The following is a 20076-nucleotide window of genomic DNA, read 5'->3' on the forward strand; positions in this document are numbered from 1 at the left end:
CTTTACACTCTTTGGATCGTAGTTAAGGAACCCACAATTGAGGAATACAGTTCATTTGTCAGCGTAATCGTTTGAAGAAAAAAGAATCACTATTGAGAGTTATTAGTCTTAACCTCATCTAACTTTCATGTTCAACAACAATAATTAATGAGTAACAAAGTTTTATCAAGCTTTTGTCATGTGAAAATGAAAGACATAACGGTAGGTAAATATTAAATCTTCATAAATTAGTGAATTATATATTTTATTCTTCTCAAATGATTGAATATGAGGTTTGAAACCATAAATTTATTATTCGAACCAAACGAATTTAGGTTTGATCGGGTTGGATCGACTGACCCAAACTATAGAACAATTTGAACCAAATGTTTTAGGTCGAGTCATCGAGTTGACCAATACTCGTGAGGCTCTTTGAAGAAAAAATTTCCACAAAAAATTTCTACAAAAATCACAATATTATGTCTTAATTGAATACCACAAGATTTATTTATATTTCATAAAAGTCTTGATTCAATACCACCTGATTCTTTTTCAATCAAAATGTCTTTTAAAATCCCATGAAATCTCAATTGAATACACCCCCCTTAGAGTAATATTGTTTTTGTGTAATAATGTTACAATAAATTCTACGCATAAATTTATTCTTTGAAAGAAGGCTCTTTGAAAGAAAAAAAAAGGAGGCTCTTGATAGAGGGGAATTACAAAGACAAAGATTTATAAATATTTTATTTGAATCCATGAATTTTATTCAGGTGATCTAAAGATATAGATATCACAATGCTCTGAGAGCAACAATCAAAATTACAACTTAAAACAATATCAAAATTCCAATAGATAGATCAAAATAACATTTCATCATCAATCAAGTGTATTAATCTTGTTATCAACTTCCTTCAGCATCTTCCCAACAACCTTATCTAAATCTTTCGCTTCTTCGGGAGTTAGGTCGTAAGAGATATTGTTGTTTTGCAGGTACTCGAACATAAGAAGATTCAGCTCTTTCTCACGATTGCCATGTTTCAACTTTTTTAGTTGGTCTCTGGCTTTAGCTGTCCTTTGCATGATGAATCTTTGGTGGCTGACATTCTTGCTTTCATTTATGACTGTTGAATTTTGATACCTCTCAATCACATTCTTGGTTCCCTCTAGATTTGGCCAAACATCTATGTGGGAATCAAAAGGACTGGAAATTACAGCACAAGCTGGAACATCACAAAGAGTTGTGAGTTCTGTCACCTTCTTTATCAGACTCCGTTTTCTTTTAATGTAGCTTGCTCTCCTTTTCGATTCGTCGGAGATAAATGCAAGTTTCACCTTGTTTCTCGCCATGTTTGCAAATCAATTGTGAAAATATTACGACAAACAAGAAAAAATGTGTGCCTTATTTTTCTCGTGTTGTTTGGGTTTTTATAAAGAGGTATGTCTCGTATCCCGTTTGAAATGGACAATGGATATTACCTCGAAAAAAAAACATGTCTATGAATATATTATTTCCTTAATTTTACAATGTCTAAATTTGTATATTATATCTGTTCCGGATACATGAAAAATAGTTGGACATTGCTTGGTAATCGAGGTTAAAGGTAGTTTATATACAACACTCATACATTTCAAACTACTGAGGCGCCTTTTTACAAAAGACAAAACCATGACTGGTTAACCCCAAATCGAACAATCTCTCAGACTGTAGGATAGATCGGAACATTGGGGTCGTCTGTGGGAAACGAACTCGAGCATACTTGTGGGTCAACACCCTTTAGACCCTTAGCCTCAACTGAGGGGCTATTGTTCTGGATATACCAAAAATAGTATCACACCGCTTGATAATTGAAGCTAAAGATAGTTTATATGCAACACTCACACCTTTCAAACCACCGATACGCCTTTTCTACAAAGGACAAAATTATGACGGGTTAACCACAAAACGGACAATCTCTCGGAGATGTGGACCTGAGGTTAGATCGAAAAAATATCTAAAAAGATTTAATTTATGTACACCGTCAATATAAAAAACATATCGTCAAATAATTAAAAGAATTTAATTTATATAACCAACAATGTAAAACTATTTTACAGATGCATCCGATCAAGTCATGTGATATAGATATTTGAAGCTATATTTTAGAATCAAACCTATAAAAATTGCACTATGATGTAATTTATTAGATGCATGTATAGATGTTTTAAACATGCATAGTCGTTAATCTCTAATTAGAAACATTTAACTTCAATAATAACTACTCAGATGGTCTCCGTGAGCTTAGCTCAGTTGGTAGGAACATCGCACTATATGTGCAGGAGCCCGTGCTCGAACCCGAGACACTCCACTTATTTATATTTAAGGTGCTATGTTACTTGACAAAAAAAAAAAAAACAACTTAGACAGACATGCACACACACGCTTAGTTGTAATTTATTCACCGTGTATTTATTTATTTATTTTTGGTTACCATGATATCGGTACGAAGTTTTCACTATCGTTAGCGATGACTAATCTCCGTCGAAAAACTTATAAGCACACAAGTTGGATTAATCTATTTTCCTATTTTTCATTTTGTTAATTCATAATTTAATTCTATATCAGTTCTGTATATTCAAAAATACAAATAACATAAAAGATATAAAATTTTATTATAAAGAAAATTATATTGTATATTCATATATAGTATTTTTTTTTTTGTAATGTATTCATATATAGTATAACTGATATACATTGACGATAAAAAGTTTATAAAGACATCTAATCATATTTCATTATTTAGTAATACCATAATATTATTTTCTACTCTCTTTTATAACCAAAAAAAAAAATATTATTTTCTATAATATCTGCATAAATTTCTAATTCTAACCGATGAGCTTAAGAGACATGATTCAAATTTCACATGTAACAATTATAAAATGGGCTTTGTCTAACATTGATAGTGTCACTATTATTACTAATATTTTTATTCCGATTCCTTTTTTTAAAAAAATCCAATTTATGATCTTAAATTAAAAAAATTATAAAATTATTTATATAATTTGTGCCATGTTCTTTTTATCAATAATAATTTATCAAAATCTTCTCCATGTCATCTCCATCCACCGAAAAATATTTTTCAATAGTGTAAATCTAATAAAAAAATATCTTCGAATAATATTTTTATAAGTGTGTAAGCAATGCGGAGGCTGAATAGCAACCATCAAATTTGAATTCGGTAAGGCCTAAAGTCATTGAGTCTCTTATAATTGGGCCCGGCCCAACATTATGTATACTTGTTTTGGAAAATAATTTTACAAAATGGTTTTAAAAACTAAAATGAAACAAAATACAATTATAAATCTCCCCTACCATTTTGTTGTTTTCCTAACTACATCCCAACATTAAAAAAAAAAGAAATAAAATAAATAAAAATGTACCTTTCACAACATCCCCAACGTGCAAGTTAAGGATTCATCAACTATATATTTGTTGCCTTGTGATGTCTCAAGCACAAAACGAAGTGGTGATAGACTCAACTACCAAAAGCCTGATCAAGTATCTTCACATAATTATTTTTTTTATCAGATAGCCTAGTGACATATCTTCACGTAATTAATTACCGGCGAATATGATAAAAATATACTAGTAATTTTCTGATAATGATATGTACTACTAGTATTAATTGATCATTCAAACCAAATTTGCATATAATTATATTATATAAACGAGATATTTTTAATTATATGAATCTCTAAAAAAATGTTCAAAGCGAGTTCTTATTACTAGTAATAAAACATGAATAATTGTCTAGCCACTAGGCTATTTGATAAAAAAACATGAATAATTTTTTTTTTTTTAACAAGCCAAAATGAGATATAGATTAATAAAAACAGTCTCCCCAACACAAAGTGTATCGAAGTAGACTACAGAGATTTACAAAGAGTCGGGGAAAAAGTCCATAAACAAATCATACAAGACCCAAACAAAATAAAAGTTTAGACCACCAGCTATAGTAGTTTGAGACTAAGGTGATTGTAATTCTAAAAAAAATTCAAGGAAAAGAGAAGAGAGGGAAAGAGAAAAAGGAAAGAGAACGGAGAAAAATAAATAAATGAAAAGAAGAAGAGAAAAGGAAATCAGAGGAAAAAAAACGAAGGAATAGAAAGAAAAAAAAAAAAGTAACACTCATCGTCTTCAACCACCTATAGGAAAAGAACTTGATTTTATCCAACAATTGATGAGTAGTGCTTGTTGAGCCTCTGAACAATCTATGATTTCTTTCCGTCCACACAACCCAAACGCAAGCAAGCCAAATGATCTGCAAAAAAGACTGGTGTGCTCGAGATCCACCTGCTGAAGAAGTACAAAGTGATCAGTTTACTTCCCGATCGCAGTTGTGGAGGATCGAACCGTAGTCTTTCATACCAAGTCCAACACCAATCACCACTAGCTCAATTAACAATTGTTCATGTTTTTTTTATTTGGTTTATCCCCGTAACGTGAATGTGAATATTCTCCCGTTTACCCACCCCCCACCCCCCCCAAACACACACCCCCACGGGTTATGTTGACTTAAGATTCCATATAAATGATGGCGTGACATGATCAGTGAGGGGAGTAAACCAAAACTCGTTAATATTACAAAAGGCAAAATGACAAAATCTTAAGCCAACATATTCGGTGAGAGAGATAAATCTTAAGCCAACATAATTTTTTTGGTACCCAATTTATATTATTAGGTACCGGTACTCCACAGACAAAATTCATTTAAAACGTTTTTTATAAATATAAATTAATATGAAAAGCTATGAATGTTATTTTTAAGAGAATTGATTTTGTCATTCAACATTTACCTTTCATTCATATGTAATTACCCTATATATTGGTTTTTTCTTAATTCACCCTTTTTGTGAAAAGTTATTATTATTATTATTATGATCATGGTGAAATGATTCATATTTGGTTTTGAAGTGTTGATTGTGATAAAGGAAACATCATCATGTTGGGTTCTTCTCCAAAAGTTGGAAATATTAGCTATGATTACTCTTTTAAGGTTTTGTTAGTTGGTGATTCTGGTGTTGGCAAGAGTAGTCTTCTTCTCAGCTTCATCTCTGACTCTAACTCAGTTGATGACCTCTCTCCCACTATTGGTTCTCTTCTTTTTCTTTCTCTTCTCTTATTTGCAGTTTATAGATTAAACGTTTATTTTAGATATGCTGTTTTTATATGTAAAGATAAAATAAAGATAACTTTTTTTATATATGTTACGAGCTGTGTGTTTTCAAAAGCTATATTTGAAAACTTATGAAAATAAGCTTACAAAAGCGCTTATGAAAATTGTCGTAAGCTATTTTTATAAGTTTTATCAAATAGTCTCGCAAAACTTAAGCCTCAAGTAAGCTAATCCAAATAGGCACTTTGAGTGTTTGATTGGTTTTTTATTTTTATTTTAAGTTGATGTCTTGTTGATAATGGTAATTATAAAAGTAGCTCATTAATGTTACTATTATGTTTTGAAGATTTTCTGAGGGTAATTTCCTTTCCACAATCTTGAAAACAATAAATTACATAAAACATAATTTGACATTTTTGTAGTTATGAAATAAGGAGTCAAACTAATAGAGCATATGCTTAATAACTTTTATTATCAATGTTATATTCATTGAAATTTACAAAATGATCATGTATATTTTCTTTCATCATCAGTATCTTGTTTGGAGTTTTGTTTGTCTGTGAGGTGTAACTCAATAGGCATAATCCGGTAACTTCAAGGGACAAAGTTCAAAACTCCCGAGGAACTATTGTAAAATGGTCATTAGTGTCACTTTAATTAATAATTTTTTTGGTTTGAAATTTTGATCAATGTATCCATTACAAACTATATATGAGATTTGTGGTGTTTGGCTTTGAAGTTTTCACTTCCTATATGGTTTGGTCCTTAGTAAGTTAGTAGCATAAGAAATTTTCGCAGTTTAATTCTCTTAATATGGTTTTTGTTATATACTGATTTGTTATTATGAAATCATTCACAGGAGTAGATTTCAAAATCAAGCATTTTACAATTGGTGGTAAAAGATTGAAGCTTACTATTTGGGACACAGGTAGGTGTTTTCCTAGTTATTCGCTATCACATTTTCGTTTAGTCAGAATATTAACCGTTTCTGCAATGGAACTATGCTCTTTGATTGATGCGACCAAGTGATAACTGATATGTAATGATAAGAAGACATTAATTTCTATATATTTAAGAAATAAATTCAAGCACATGCCATAAAAAATCTGCGAGACTGTAAAACTTACGCGTAGTCACCCAATGAAGACTAGAACAAATGAAATTAGGATACATTATATCAGGTTGAGGCTTTCATTGGCCATGTTGGGTTCAGTCGTTGAGCTGAAGGCACCCCATGTTTGGCGCAGAGCATAAGACATGCTACACACATGAGAAAGGCTAATCCCGGGAGCCTAGCGTCTGTCCCCTATTTGATCAGGACGTAGTGTGCTTGGCTCTAGGCTGCACGGGGCGCAAGGCACTTGACACATTTTCTGCACTTTTATGCAGATGGCTTTTCTCATGTTTTTGGGTTCTAAATGGTGTGACTCTCCATGGATTAGATATTCAAATGTATAGATGTATTCTTCCATGTTAGTTCATGAATAAACACATCACTTTGATTCAAATTATATTCCACGAATCATTATGAATCTTTGTGAATTGTGAAGAGTTGTTATTCTTCACAAATGAAATAGGCGTCATAAAAGGACACAAAAATCATCGGCGTTCGTTCTGATTCAAAACTCTTCCATTTTCATTCCCTAAATCATTATTCTTTTCTCTAGTGCACACAAACGAGTAAAGTGAGCAAAACATTGTTTGCTAAATACAATTGAGAGATAGTACAACTGAGAGATAGGCTTGAAGTGTGTGAATCAAACTTAAAACTTGGTATAATACACAAACCTTAAAAGGACTCGGCACCAATGACGTCCAAATCAAGTAAATTTAAGTTAGCCTTGTCAAGTCTAATTGATTTTCTACTTTCAAGGTGTTGTCAGGTGAGAACACAAACCAAGCCTGTCAACGAAACTAGCACCAACATCTTTTAACTGATAGAAAGTACTTAACAGATTTTTTTTCTCTGTGATAACACTAATAAGTATAATCATAGTCTGTTTATATGAAACCTTGCGGTGGTGACCTGTTGAAGTTAGAGTATAACATTTAGTATTTTTTCGGCAGCTGGACAAGAGAGGTTTGGAACAGTGATATGCTCTTATTACAGAGGCGCACATGGAATCATTCTTGGTACGCTATATATATATATCAGAAAGTTGAATCTATTTTATATATACGTTTAGATTTTTGACATGTAAAGACGTATTTTGTCAAGTTCAGCATTGCCTTAATGTTGCATCTAACAGCTTTTTTTCATCAATTTTCTACTTTAGTGTATGATGTTACACGGCGTGAGACATTTACAAATCTGGTGGGCATATGGGCCAAAGAGGTTGGACATTACTCCACAAATCATGATTGCATCAAAATTCTTATTGGCAATAAGGTGGATAAGGTAACATTTACAGTGTATGGTCTTGCAGTCCTTTACAGTGTAAGGTAATCATGATATTGAATGTTTTCCGTTTCTGTTGTATGAACTTTCACTTTTCAGGAGAGTGAAAGAGCTGTAAGCAAAGAAGAGGGATTGGCTCTTGCAAAGGAACATAGATGCTTGTTCCTAGAATGTAGTGCCAAAACTAGAGAAAATGTTCAACAATGCTTTGAAGACCTCACGTTAAAGGTATCGTGATTTATATACATCTCAGTTGGTCTAGTTGATTCCGTTTATCATCTTGTTCACTTCTAGACGCCATGAGGATACTTAGTACCTTTACTCGGGCACGTTAGTGTCTGTCTGAACGCTAGTTGCTTTTAACAGCTTTCAACAAGCTAAATTATGTTGTTCTACCATATAAATTGATTTGCAGATATTAGAGGTGCCAAGTTTGCGGGAAAAAGGATCTGTAGAAGTGAAGAGACAAAAGCAAAAGCGCATATACGAGACATCACAAAGAGGCGGTTGTTGTTCTTAGTAAATACATGCTGCAACATGAATTGTGCAAAAGTTTTTAACAGAAGGAATACCACAGTTACTATCAAGTGACACAATCACATACTTTGGACTTAGAATGCTTGAGATGGATATTGCTCTCTCAATATCTCTTGGAGACACAGTTTAGTATTTAGATGATACGAAAACTCTTCGGTATTTTGTTTTTTTTCTTACTTCTGTTATAGTTTTGGAAACATCTGCAGTATTGTATATCATATGTAAATATATGCCTCTAGTTTGAATGTGTTAGAATTGATTTTGAGGTTTGGTTAGGATATGCAGCAAATTTGTGATGTACTCCCTCCGTCCCAAAATATAAGGGAAAATTGGTCAACTAAAGTTGATGTATCTAGTCCAAATTTTTAACCAAATACATCAACTTTCTTTGACCAATTTTCCCTTATATTTTGGGACAGAGTAGTACTATTTTTTGTTTTGTTTTTTCCCTACCCTTATAACTCTAAATAAGAGAAGATTTATTCATATCATATTATGTCTGAAGATGTATGGGAACTGGAAATCAATGTTTATATAGCTTGTTTTGCTAATAATTGTTTACACCTAAAAATATATTACTTGTTTGCCGAAATTGGCAACCGGGTTATGGTCAATGAGTTTCCCTCATCCGAGAATCGGCAGGCGGGTTATGGTCAATGAGTTTCACACATCTGATAGAAGGGTAGACGAGTACAAATACAGTCGAATATAAGTTCGTCGAAGAGCTACCAAACTCGGTAGCGGGAAAACTTACACACTACCCGTGTAAATAGCCGAGCAAGGCTAGTTTATGTATGTCACATTGTTTTGGCCAGCAGGACTAGTGTTTGCTTATAAATATTGAACTTTGTAAATTTTTCAAGCTCAGAAATCTTTATACAACATTGAATTTTTCAACCAATCAAGCTATTCTACGCATTTGTCAGCGTAATCGTTTGAAGAAAAAAGAATCACTATTGAGAGTTATTAGTCTTAACCTCATCTAACTTTCATGTTCTACAACAATAATTAATGAGTAACAAAGTTGTATCAAGCTTTTGTCATGTGAAAATGAAAATGAAAGGCATAAGGGTAGGTAAATATTAAATCTTCATACAACATTGAATTGGGACAACGAATTCAGAAAAATGAGAATACATTATTGAAATATAGTGAATTACATTTTTTGTTCTTCTCAATTAGTGAATTATATATTTTATTCTTCTCAAATGATTGAATTATGAGGTTTGAAACCATAAATTTATTATTCGAACCAAACAAATTTAGGTTTGATCGGGTTGGATCGTCTGACCCAAACTATAGAACAATTTGAACCAAATGTTTTAGGTCGAGTCATCGAGTTGACCAATACTCGTGAGGCTCTTTGAAGAAAAAAAATTCCACAAAATTTCTACAAAAATCACAGTATTTTTTTTTTTTGATAAAGTAAAATTAGAGTAATATTTTTTTTTTTGAACAAGCCAAAATGAGATATATATATATATATATAAAATAATAGTCTTTTAGCACAAGACGTACCAATAAGACTAACCAAGGTTACAAATACAGTCAAAAATACATGAACCAAAAGAAACTATGCAAGACCCAAACAAAGCAAAGGACAAAAATTAGAGTAATATTGTTTTTGTGTAATAATGTTACAATAAATTCTTAATGTTTTAAAGTGTCAAATTAAAAGGAGGCTCTTTGAAAGAAAAAAAAGAAGGAGGCTCTTGATAGAGGAATTGCAAAGACAAAGATTGATAAATATTTTATTTGAATCCATGAATTTTATTCAGATGATCTAAAGATATAGATATCACAATGCTCTGAGAGCAACAATCAAAATTACAACTTAAAACAATATCAAAATTCCAATAGATAGATCAAAATAACATTTCATCATCAATCAAGTGTATTAATCTTGTTATCAACTTCCTTCAGCATCTTTCCAACAACCTTATCTAAATCTTTCGCTTCTTCCGGAGTTAGGTCGTAAGAGACATTGTTGTTTTGCAGGTACTCGAACATAAGAAGATTCAGCTCTTTCTCACGATTGCCATGTTTCAACTTTTTTAGTTGGTCTCTGGCTTTAGCTGTCCTTTGCATGATGAATCTTTGGTGGCTGACATTCTTGCTTTCATTTATGACTGTTGAATTTTGATACCTCTCAATCACATTCTTGGCTCCCTCTAGATTTGGCCAAACATCTATGTGGGAATCAAAAGGACTCGAAATTACAGCACAAGCCGGAACATCACAAAGAGTCGTGAGTTCGGTCACCTTCTTTATGAGACTCCGTTTTCTTTTAATGTAGCTTGCTCTCCTTTTCGATTCATCGGAGATAAATGCAAGTTTCACCTTGTTTCTCGCCATGTTTGCAAATCAATTGTGAAAATATTACGACAAACAAGAAAAAATGTGTGCCTTATTTTTCTCGTGTTGTTTGGGTTTTTATAAAGAGGTATGTCTCGTATCCCGTTTGAAATGGACAATGGATATTACCTCGAAAAAAAAACATGTCTATGAATATATTATTTCCTTAATTTTACAATGTCTAAATTTGTATATTATATCTGTTCCGGATACATGAAAAATAGTCTGACTTGGTAATCGAGGCTAAAGGTAGTTTATATACCACACCCACACATTTCAAACTACTGAGGCGCCTTTTTACAAAAGATAAAACCATGACTGGTTAACTCCAAATCGAACAATCTCTCGGACTGGAGGTTAGATCGGAACATTGGGGTCGTCTGTGGGAAACGAACTCGAGCATACTTGTGGGTCGACACCCTTTAGACCCATAGCCTCAACAGAGGGGCTATTGTTCCGGATATACCAAAAATAGTATCACACCGCTTGATATTTGAAGCTAAAGATAGTTTATGTGCAACACTCGCACTTTTCAAACCACCGATACCCCTTTTCTACAAAGGACAAAATTATGACGGGTTAACCACAAAACGGACAATCTCTCGGAGATATGGACCTGAGGTTAGATCGAAAAAATATCTAAAAAGATTTAATTTATGTACACCGTCAATATAAAAAATATATCGTCAAATAATTAAAAGAATTTAATTTATATAACCAACAATGTAAAACAATCAAGTCATGTTATATAGACATTTGAAGCTATATTTTAGAATCAAACCTATAAAAATTGCACTATGTAATTTTATTAGATGCATGTATAAATGTTTTAAACATGCATATATAGTCGTTAATCTCTAATTAAAAACATTTAACTTCAATAATAACTATTCAGACAGTCTCCGTGAGCTTAGCTCAGTTGGTAGGGACATCCTACTATATGTGCAGGAGCCTGTGCTCGAACACGAGACATTCCACTTATTCATATGTTACTCGATCAAAAAAAAAAAACAACTTAGACAGACATGCAAACACACGCTTAGTTATAATTTATTAACCGTGTATTTTTTTTATTTATTTTTGGTTACCATGATATCGGTACGAAGTTTTCACTATCGTTAGCGATGACTAATCTCCGTCGAAAAACTTATAAGCACACAAGTTGGATTAATCTATTTTCCTATTTTTCATTTTGTTAATTCATAATTTAATTCTATATCAGTTCTGTATATTCAAAAATACAAATAACATAAAAGATATAAAAATTTTATTATAAAGAAAATTATATTGTATATTCATATATAGTATTTTTTTTTTGTAATGTATTCATATATAGTATAACTGATATACATTGACGATAAAAAGTTTTATAAAGACATCTAATCATATTTCATTATTTAGTAATACCATAATATTATTTTCTACTCTCTTTTATAACCAAAAAAATAATATTATTTTCTATAATATCTGCATAAATTTCTAATTCTAACCGATGAGCTTAAGAGACATGATTCAAATTTCACATGTAACAATTATAAAATGGGCTTTGTCTAACATTGATAGTGTCGCCATTATTACTAATATTTTTATTCCGATTCCTTTTTTAAAAAAATCCAATTTATGATCTTAAATTAAAAAAATTATAAAATTATTTATATAATTTGTGCCATGTTCTTTTTATCAATAATAATTGATCAAAATCTCCTCCATGTCATCTACATCCACCGAAAAATATTTTTCGATAGTGTAAATCTAATAAAAAAATATCTTCAAATAATATTTTTATAAGTGTGTAAGCAATGCAGAGGGTGAATAGCAATCATCAAATTTGAATTCGGTAAGGCCTAAAGTCTCTTATAGTTGGGCCCGGCCCAACATTATGTATTCTTGTTTTGGAAAATAATTTTGGAAAATTTTTTTTCTACCCCAACACTTATTCCTTTACCCCAACATATTTTTCAATATGTCCATTTTACCCTTATCAAATTTTAGTATATTTTAATATTTTTTACTTTATCGTTTTATAACTTTTCCGGTAGACTGGTCACACCTGCGAAACACCGTTTCAGTACTTTTTTTTCCGGTATGTTAATTTTACCAGAACACTTTTCAAAGTGTTCCGGTCTGAAAATAAATTATGGATTGTTACCGGAACACTTTTTTAAAAGTGTTCCGGTTTGTATCATATTCATAATTTTTATATTAGATACCAGAACACTTAGTGTCCAGGTATTATACAAAGTGTTCCGGTATGATTTAGAAACAATTGGACCTGTACCATAGGAAGAAAAGTGCATATATAAGAAAAGGAAAATGCCGTGTAGTTTTTCTTTACCGTCATCCACTTATCTGAACATATCCCCTTTATTTATATGTATTTTCATGTCGACAGTGGTACATCACCGCTTCCATCATCGACCTGCAACTTGTTCCCTTTGAAAACCTTAATGGAAAAATTACTAAGTTGTTCACAATCTCTGACCTTGCGCCTCCTCCTGTATATGACACGCAGCTTTCTTGTAGCTTACAACAGGCGTTTCTAATACATATCTTCCTCGAATGGAAAAGTGTATCACTTTCTCAAAAAAAAAAAAAAAAACGTATCCAAATTGCAAAGTCATTTCATGCGACTAATTCATTTGGCAGATGGATACATGGAATTACACATTCTCCTCCTTCACGTCGGCGAAGTTCAACTCCCCGTTGGAATTACGCCCTTCTCATCCGTCACCGTCTCCAAATCGTCAGCAAAGCTCTGCCCGCAGTCACCACTGACTCGTAGCTCTCCTTGGATCCAAAAATAGTATTTAACCTGAGTAATTTCTCATCCTAAACACGAGCTCACAAAAACTAGGCATGCGAAAGATTTTATGAATACATTTTTTAATAGAAAAACAACACATAAGTTGATAAAGTACTTGTATAATACCAGAACACTTAGTGTTCCGGTGTCTAATATAGAAATTCAAGTGTTCCGGTGTGTAATATAAAAAATTCTGCATATGATACAAACCGGAACACTTTTTAAAAAGTGTTCCGGTAACAATTCATATATTTTTTTTAAACCGGAACACTTAGTGTTCCGGTAAAATTAACATACCGAGAAAAAAAAAGTGCCGGAACAATGTTTCGCAGGTGTGACTAGTCTACCGGAAAAATTATAAAACGAAAAAATAAAAAATATTAAAATATATTGAAATTTCTGTACCAAAAAAAATACTAAAATTTGATAAGGGTAGAATGGACATATTGAAAAATATGTTGGGGTAAAGGGATAATTGTTGGGGTAGGAAAAAAAAATTTCAATAATTTTACAAATGGTTTTAAAAACTAAAATGAAACAAAATACAATTATAAATCTCCCCTACCATTTTGTTGTTTTCCTAACTACATCCCAACATTAAAAAAAAAAGAAATAAAATAAATAAAAATGTACCTTTCACAACATCCCCAACGTGCAAGTTAAGGATTCATCAACTATATATTTGTTGCCTTGTGATGTCTCAAGCACAAAACGAAGTGGTGATAGACTCCACTATCAAAAGCCTGATCAAGTATCTCCACATAATTATTTTTTTTTGTCAGATAGCTTAGTGACATATCTCCACGTAATTAATTACCCGCGAATATGATAAAAATGTACTAGTAATTTTTTGATAATGATATGTACTACTGGTATTAATTAATCATTCAAACCAAATTTGTATATAATTATATTATATAAACTAGATATTTTTAATTATATGAATCTCTAAAAAAATGTTCAAAAGCGAGTCCTTATTACTAGTAATAAAACATGAATAATTGTCTAGCCACTAGGCTATTTGACAAAAAAAAATAAAAATGAACAATTGTTTTTTTTGAACAATCCAAAATGAGATATAGATTAATAAAAAAAGTCTCCCCAATACAAGGTGTACCGAAGTAGACTACAAAGATTTACAAAGAGTCAGGGAAAAAACCATAAACAAATCATACAAGACCCAAACAAAACAAAAGTTTAGACCACCAGCTATGATAGTTTGAGACTAAGGTGATTGTAATTCTAAAAGAAATTCAAGGAAAAGAGAAGAGAGGGAAAGAGAAAAAGGAAAGAGAACAGAGAAAAATAAATAAATGAAAAGAAGAAGAGAAAAGGAAATCAGAGGAAAAAAAACGAAGGAATAGAAAGAAAAAAAAAGTAACACTCATCGTTTTCAATTATCTATAGGAAAATAACTTGATCTTATCCAACAATTGATGAATAGTGCTTGTTGAACCTCTGAAAAATTTATGATTTCTTTCCGTCCACACAACCCAAACGCAAGCAAGCCAAATGATCTGCAAAAAAGACTGGCGTGCTCGAGATCCACCTGTTGAAGAAGTAATCTGAACAAAGTGATCAGTTTACTTCCCAATCGCAGTTGTGGAGGATCGAACCGTAGTCTTTCATACCAAGTCCAACACCAATCACCACTAGCTCAATAATTGTTTTTTTTATTTGCTTTATCCCTGTAATGTGAATGTAAATATTCTCTCGTTTACCACCCCCCCCAACGGGTTATGTTAACTTAAGATTCCATATAAATGATGACGTGACATGATCAGTAAGGAGAGTAAACCAAAACTCGTTAGTATTACAAAAGGCAAAATGACGGAATCTTAAGCCAACATATTCAGTGAGAGAGAGAGAGATAAGCCAACATAATTTTTTTGGTACCCAATTTATATTATTAGGTACCGGTACTCCACAGACAAAATTCATTTAAAACGTTTTTTATAAATATAAATTAATATGAAAAGCTATGAATGTTATTTTTAAGAGAATTGATTTTGTCATTCAATTTTTACCTTTCATTCATATGTAATTTGATAGAAGATTAGTTAGTTACTTAATTAAATACAATTACCCTATATATTGATTAATAAATGTCAAATGTACTATTTAAACGAGTTTAAATATAACATAACATTAAATTTTGTCTATAAATTACCAACTGATATGCTAGAGGGTGAATTTCAATTGTATGTCAAAATTTAAAATGGAGGTAAAAAGTGGTGTCACAATATTAGATCAATGAAAGTACATGTATTTTGTAACAAGAAGCTTAAATATAGTAGTAATTTTCAATGAAAGAATAAAAAACGGCAACATTAGTCCAAATTTGAGGTCTTGTATTGTAGTTTTGGCCGGCTGAACTCTATGAATTTAACCCAACTTCTTGTACTTTTTCATCCTAACACTTAACAATTGATAAATCCAAAGCTATTTAAACACTTTAACATCTAGCACTTATGTGGTCACAACCAAAAGCAGAAGTTAAGGTCTTGTTTCAATGAAACTTATTTCATGTGCAATTGTGGTGCTAGTGCTCTTTGTTACAGTTGCTACTAGTGCTGATGTATTTCTTGAGTGGCACGTTTCCTTGGACTTCAATATTAATCCAGTGTCTACAAATCAACCGGTGGAGATTATCGATTCATCGCCTTTAAAACTTTTTGTTTTTTCATTTGTATGATTCATTTCATACACAAATTGTTGGCTGATATTATTGCTGATGTAATTTTCAGGTTATAACAATCAATGGCTTGTTCCCTGGACCACTTATAAATGCAACAACAAATGATGATATTCATGTCAATGTTTTCAATGATTTAGATGAACCCTTGCTATTTACATGGTATATAGATATATATGGTGCTTTGTGTTTTTAGAAATTGTGTTATGAACTAAACATGAAGAATTATGGTTGTGAATTGTGTTGTATAGGAATGGCATACAACAAAGGCTAAATTCATGGCAAGATGGAGTTTCTGGTACAAACTGCCCTATCCAACCTGCAACAAATTGGACTTATAATTTTGAATTCAAAGATCAGATTGGCACATTCTTCTACTTTCCTTCCATCAATTTCCTTAAAGCCGGTGGAGCGTTTGGTCCAATTCGAGTCAATAATCGTGCAGTTATAAGTGTTCCGTTTCCTAAACCTGAAGCCGAGTTTGATCTTTTAATCGGTGACTGGTACAATAGCAGCTACAAGGTAGTGTTTTTTTTTTTAAAAAATAAAATAAAAATTGTCAGAAGTGGGATTTGAACCCACGCCCTCTCTCGAAGACCAGAACTTGAGTCTGGCGCCTTAGACCACTCGGCCATCCTGACTTGTTTTTATATACTTTCGATTTTCTAATTCTATATTTTATATGATTTCAAGTAGGATATTAGGTCAAGGTTGGACACTATAGATATTGTTTCACCAAATTGGATGTTAATAAATGGAAAAGGACCATATTTGAACAATTTTTCAAAATCATATGAGACCTTCAATGTGACACAAGGTAATAAGTGAATAAAAATGTTAGTGACTTCAACTTTATGATAATTTCTTTTTTTTCTTTGTACAGATTGACAAGTTAACTTTATGATAATTTCATTTCATCAATTAATGTAACTCTTTTTATGATAATGTAATGTGTCCAAAGGCAAAACATATTTGCTTAGGATATCAAATGTAGGAACAGCATGGAGCTTCAATTTCAGGATTCAAAATCATAAATTACTTTTGGTTGAAACTGAAGGATCTTATGTTAATCAAATAGATTTGGATTCTCTTGATGTTCATGTAGGACAATCCTATTCAGTTCTTGTCACTGCAAATCAAAATGCTGCTGATTATTACATAGTGGCCTCTCCTAAATTGAGTAATGCCACAAATAATAACACTCTTGTTGGCATTTCTGTGCTTCATTATGATAATTCCACTACACAAGCTAATGGTCCTCTACCAAGTGGTCCTGATCCATTTGATTTGGAATTTTCCATCAACCAAGCTAAATCCATTAGGTAATTACTTACTTGTTGTAAAATGGTGCTAGTTCAGAGTCTATTTGAATTGACTTACTTGAAAATATGCACTGACATGAACACTCGTGAGACTGTTTGGAAGAGTTTATGAATTTTTTTTATGACATGTTCGTAAGCAATTTTCAACTTATTTCTATAAGCCCTCAAGAGTAGCTTATGAAAATAACTTTTACGAAAACAATTTGACTTTATTTGAATTGAAGGTGGAATCTGACAGCAGGAGCTGCAAGACCTAATCCTCAAGGAACATTCAATGTAACAAATGTGACAATATCTCAGACTTTTATTCTAGAAGCATCAACAACTACGATTGATCGATTATCTCGCTACACTGTCAACAATGTGTCATACTTGACACCAGATACACCATTGAAGCTAGCTGATCACTTTTCCAATGGATCTGGAGTATATCAACTTGATGCTTATTCTAAGAACACTTCAAATATTAAAGCGGTTCGCGATGTTTTTGTAGCAAGTGTGTTGCATAAAGAGTGGGCAGAGATAGTGGTTCAGAACACTTTAACCACCATTGATTCTTGGCATTTGGATGGATATAGCTTCTTTGTTGTTGGGTAAGTATAAATGTAAAATATTGATTCTTGCTCTTACAGACGTAGGCACAATTTACTGAACTCGTGAACAAAATTTTGTCGCGTTATTGTTATGTTTAATTTTACGGAGTTACAATAAAATGTTTGTGTTTAGATTGGGAGAAGGAGAATGGAAAGAAGAATCACGTTCGAGTTATAATCGTTTTGACCCCATAGTTCGCTCAACCGTGCAAGTGTTTCCTGGAGGGTGGAGTGCAGTTTATGTGTTTCCTGACAATCCAGGAATGTGGAACTTGAGATCACAGAATTTGCAAAGTTGGTATTTAGGTGAAGAGCTTTATGTGAGAGTTTATGATCCTGATCCTAATCCTGCAAAAGAAAGACCCCCTCCACAAAATCTCCTTTTATGTGGTTAGTGTTGCATTTCATGTAAAATGTTTATTTATGATAATGGTATTCATTGTATTGAATTAGCCATTAATTAGGAATATTATGGTATTGCACTATTAATGATGCTATTGAATTCTAGGCAAGTATCAACCTTCAACTCCACCTCCTTCAGTGTCACCACCACCTCCACCACCAAATGTCCCATCATCCAAGGCATACAATCCACATACAAGGTATTATTATTACTAACTTGTTTTGAGTTGTGACATAATTTAAAATACGTATTCTCGGCATTTACACGCATTAATTGATCTCGATCATCGATTTCATATCAACTGACTTACATTTTAACATCATCATTTTTAAAAAAAAAAAAGTTTTCACCGATGATTTGAGATCGAATAGTCAATACATATGTTGTGTGGAATCTAAATCCCATAAATTTTGTGAAATGATTATAAGCTAAGTGTTTTTCTTTGTAAATATTTTTATTAGGTCCCTAATTGCTATGATCACCACCATTGCCATGTGTTTTCTCTATATTGGTTTCCACTAAGGGGTGCACCTTTTGCTAAGGAGATTGGAGACATGCAAATATTGTGACAAAAACATTAAGTTGTAATATCAAGAATGAAAGCAATACTTCCTCCCCATATTATTTTTGTTCTTTAATTTTGCACCATATTATTTAATTATGCCAAAGTATGAAAGCCATATATAGGAAACAACATTTGGTTGCTTAATAATACAATTATGTTATCAAGTTAATTTTGATTGTATACAAGTTAAGGTTAGCATTTTGCAATGTCAATTTTGGCCACTACAATTGATATATAGATGCATGTTTTAGTGTCATTGTCAACATCATGCAATTGCAAGGTCGTCTTGATTGCAATATGATTACTACTAGCAAACACTTTTTACAACTTAATTTCATGCTTCACCCCCCCTTACATGTATATATAGTCCACTTAATTTATTTATATTATTCTTAATTATCATCAAATAATTAAATAGTAGTGTTTCCATTTTCTTTGGTAGATTTTATGAGTGTCCACTCTCACTAGATTGACATATCAACTGATAAGCTATTTCTCTTCAACCTTTCCAAGATTCACACAATTTGTAAATTAAAGATTATGCAAGCAATGTGCTTAACTAATCAACACATGCAATTGCAAAATTATCTATAACTATAGCAATTCACATTTACCTTTTTATTGGCAATGAATGTCTCTCCTAATTATTTTCTGTTGAAGCTGGAAATAATCACTACCCATATTGGTTTGGACTGGGCCTAAGGTCCAATTCCGAGGATATCCTCCGAATTTTTCTCTTCCCACCCCCCGTGTTTCTTTTCTATCCCCCATTTTTCCATTTTTGCCCTTTTGTACAACGCGTTTTCTGAAGATTCTCTAGTTCAAATTCGAAAAAAATTCGGAAAACATATTGCTTCTAGGAATCATTAACATTTACCTGCAAAACCAATTCCCCCAAATCAGCATTTCTCACCTACTGAAATATTCTTATTTAACGATAAATTAAATAGTCTACTAAAATAACTTAATTTCCCCATTACCCACCTCAATCTTAATATTGTTCTCATTACCCACCTCCCTCTTAACTATATCGAGAGCAACCCTAGCTAATTGACGAGCAATAACTACGTTAAATTGCCTTTTAGAAAATTCAATCAATGAGTTTGAACATAATTTATTAAAATTGTCAATCACCACTTTTACATCAAATTTAAATTGCCGATCCACTATGTGTCGAAGAAAACTACACAAAAATTTGGTATTATTTTGGTATATAATAAAGTATAGATTAAAGACTAGTTGAGAAAAGAGCAGTTAGTATTTGAAG

At 32.1% G+C, this 20076-nt stretch overlaps 4 protein-coding genes and 1 non-coding gene across 5 annotated transcripts; 2 read left to right on the forward strand and 3 right to left on the reverse strand.

Annotated features, from left to right (window-relative positions):
- Window positions 1-858: 858 nt before the first annotated feature.
- LOC123888186 (agamous-like MADS-box protein AGL80) lies at window positions 859-1329 on the reverse strand. The gene has a single exon (XM_045937152.1). The coding sequence runs from the start codon at window positions 1327-1329 to the stop codon at window positions 859-861; it is 471 nt and encodes a 156-aa protein (XP_045793108.1).
- A 3518-nt stretch (window positions 1330-4847) lies between these two features.
- LOC123908719 (ras-related protein RABC2a-like) lies at window positions 4848-8384 on the forward strand. The gene is made up of 6 exons (XM_045959469.1): window positions 4848-5115; window positions 5998-6066; window positions 7206-7271; window positions 7415-7536; window positions 7636-7764; window positions 7952-8384. Exons 1-6 carry the CDS (start codon window positions 4965-4967, stop codon window positions 8054-8056), a joined length of 642 nt encoding a protein of 213 aa, XP_045815425.1. The 5' UTR covers window positions 4848-4964; the 3' UTR covers window positions 8057-8384.
- A 1573-nt stretch (window positions 8385-9957) lies between these two features.
- On the reverse strand, window positions 9958-10428 carry LOC123888191 (agamous-like MADS-box protein AGL80). Its single transcript, XM_045937165.1, has one exon. It carries the CDS (start codon window positions 10426-10428, stop codon window positions 9958-9960), a length of 471 nt encoding a protein of 156 aa, XP_045793121.1.
- A 5287-nt stretch (window positions 10429-15715) lies between these two features.
- LOC123908886 (monocopper oxidase-like protein SKU5) lies at window positions 15716-18960 on the forward strand. Its single transcript, XM_045959648.1, has 9 exons — window positions 15716-15872; window positions 15979-16088; window positions 16178-16448; window positions 16623-16743; window positions 16888-17248; window positions 17473-17841; window positions 17975-18231; window positions 18350-18443; window positions 18706-18960. Exons 1-9 carry the CDS (start codon window positions 15744-15746, stop codon window positions 18764-18766), a joined length of 1773 nt encoding a protein of 590 aa, XP_045815604.1. The 5' UTR covers window positions 15716-15743; the 3' UTR covers window positions 18767-18960.
- Window positions 16484-16567, reverse strand: TRNAL-CAA. The gene has a single exon. It is a non-coding gene; the product is annotated as a tRNA-Leu (tRNA).
- Window positions 18961-20076: the final 1116 nt, after the last annotated feature.

This window comes from Trifolium pratense, linkage group LG1 (assembly GCF_020283565.1).
Source record: "Trifolium pratense cultivar HEN17-A07 linkage group LG1, ARS_RC_1.1, whole genome shotgun sequence".
Classification (NCBI taxonomy): Eukaryota; Viridiplantae; Streptophyta; class Magnoliopsida; order Fabales; family Fabaceae; genus Trifolium; species Trifolium pratense.

What these genes read in the sequence shown, in the direction of transcription:
- LOC123888191 (XM_045937165.1), bottom strand. Translation starts at nt 10,428, where the DNA reads ATGGCGAGAAACAAGGTGAAACTTGCATTTATCTCCGATGAATCGAAA.
- LOC123888186 (XM_045937152.1), bottom strand. Translation starts at nt 1,329, where the DNA reads ATGGCGAGAAACAAGGTGAAACTTGCATTTATCTCCGACGAATCGAAA.
- LOC123908719 (XM_045959469.1), top strand. Translation starts at nt 4,965, where the DNA reads ATGTTGGGTTCTTCTCCAAAAGTTGGAAATATTAGCTATGATTACTCT. An exon ending in GCTTACTATTTGGGACACAG is followed by an intron (nt 6,067 to 7,205) that starts GTAGGTGTTTTC and finishes TTTTTTCGGCAG; the next exon opens with CTGGACAAGAGAGGTTTGGA. An exon ending in TTGAAGACCTCACGTTAAAG is followed by an intron (nt 7,765 to 7,951) that starts GTATCGTGATTT and finishes ATTGATTTGCAG; the next exon opens with ATATTAGAGGTGCCAAGTTT.
- LOC123908886 (XM_045959648.1), top strand. Translation starts at nt 15,744, where the DNA reads ATGAAACTTATTTCATGTGCAATTGTGGTGCTAGTGCTCTTTGTTACA. An exon ending in CAGTGTCTACAAATCAACCG is followed by an intron (nt 15,873 to 15,978) that starts GTGGAGATTATC and finishes TGTAATTTTCAG; the next exon opens with GTTATAACAATCAATGGCTT. An exon ending in GACCTTCAATGTGACACAAG is followed by an intron (nt 16,744 to 16,887) that starts GTAATAAGTGAA and finishes ATGTGTCCAAAG; the next exon opens with GCAAAACATATTTGCTTAGG.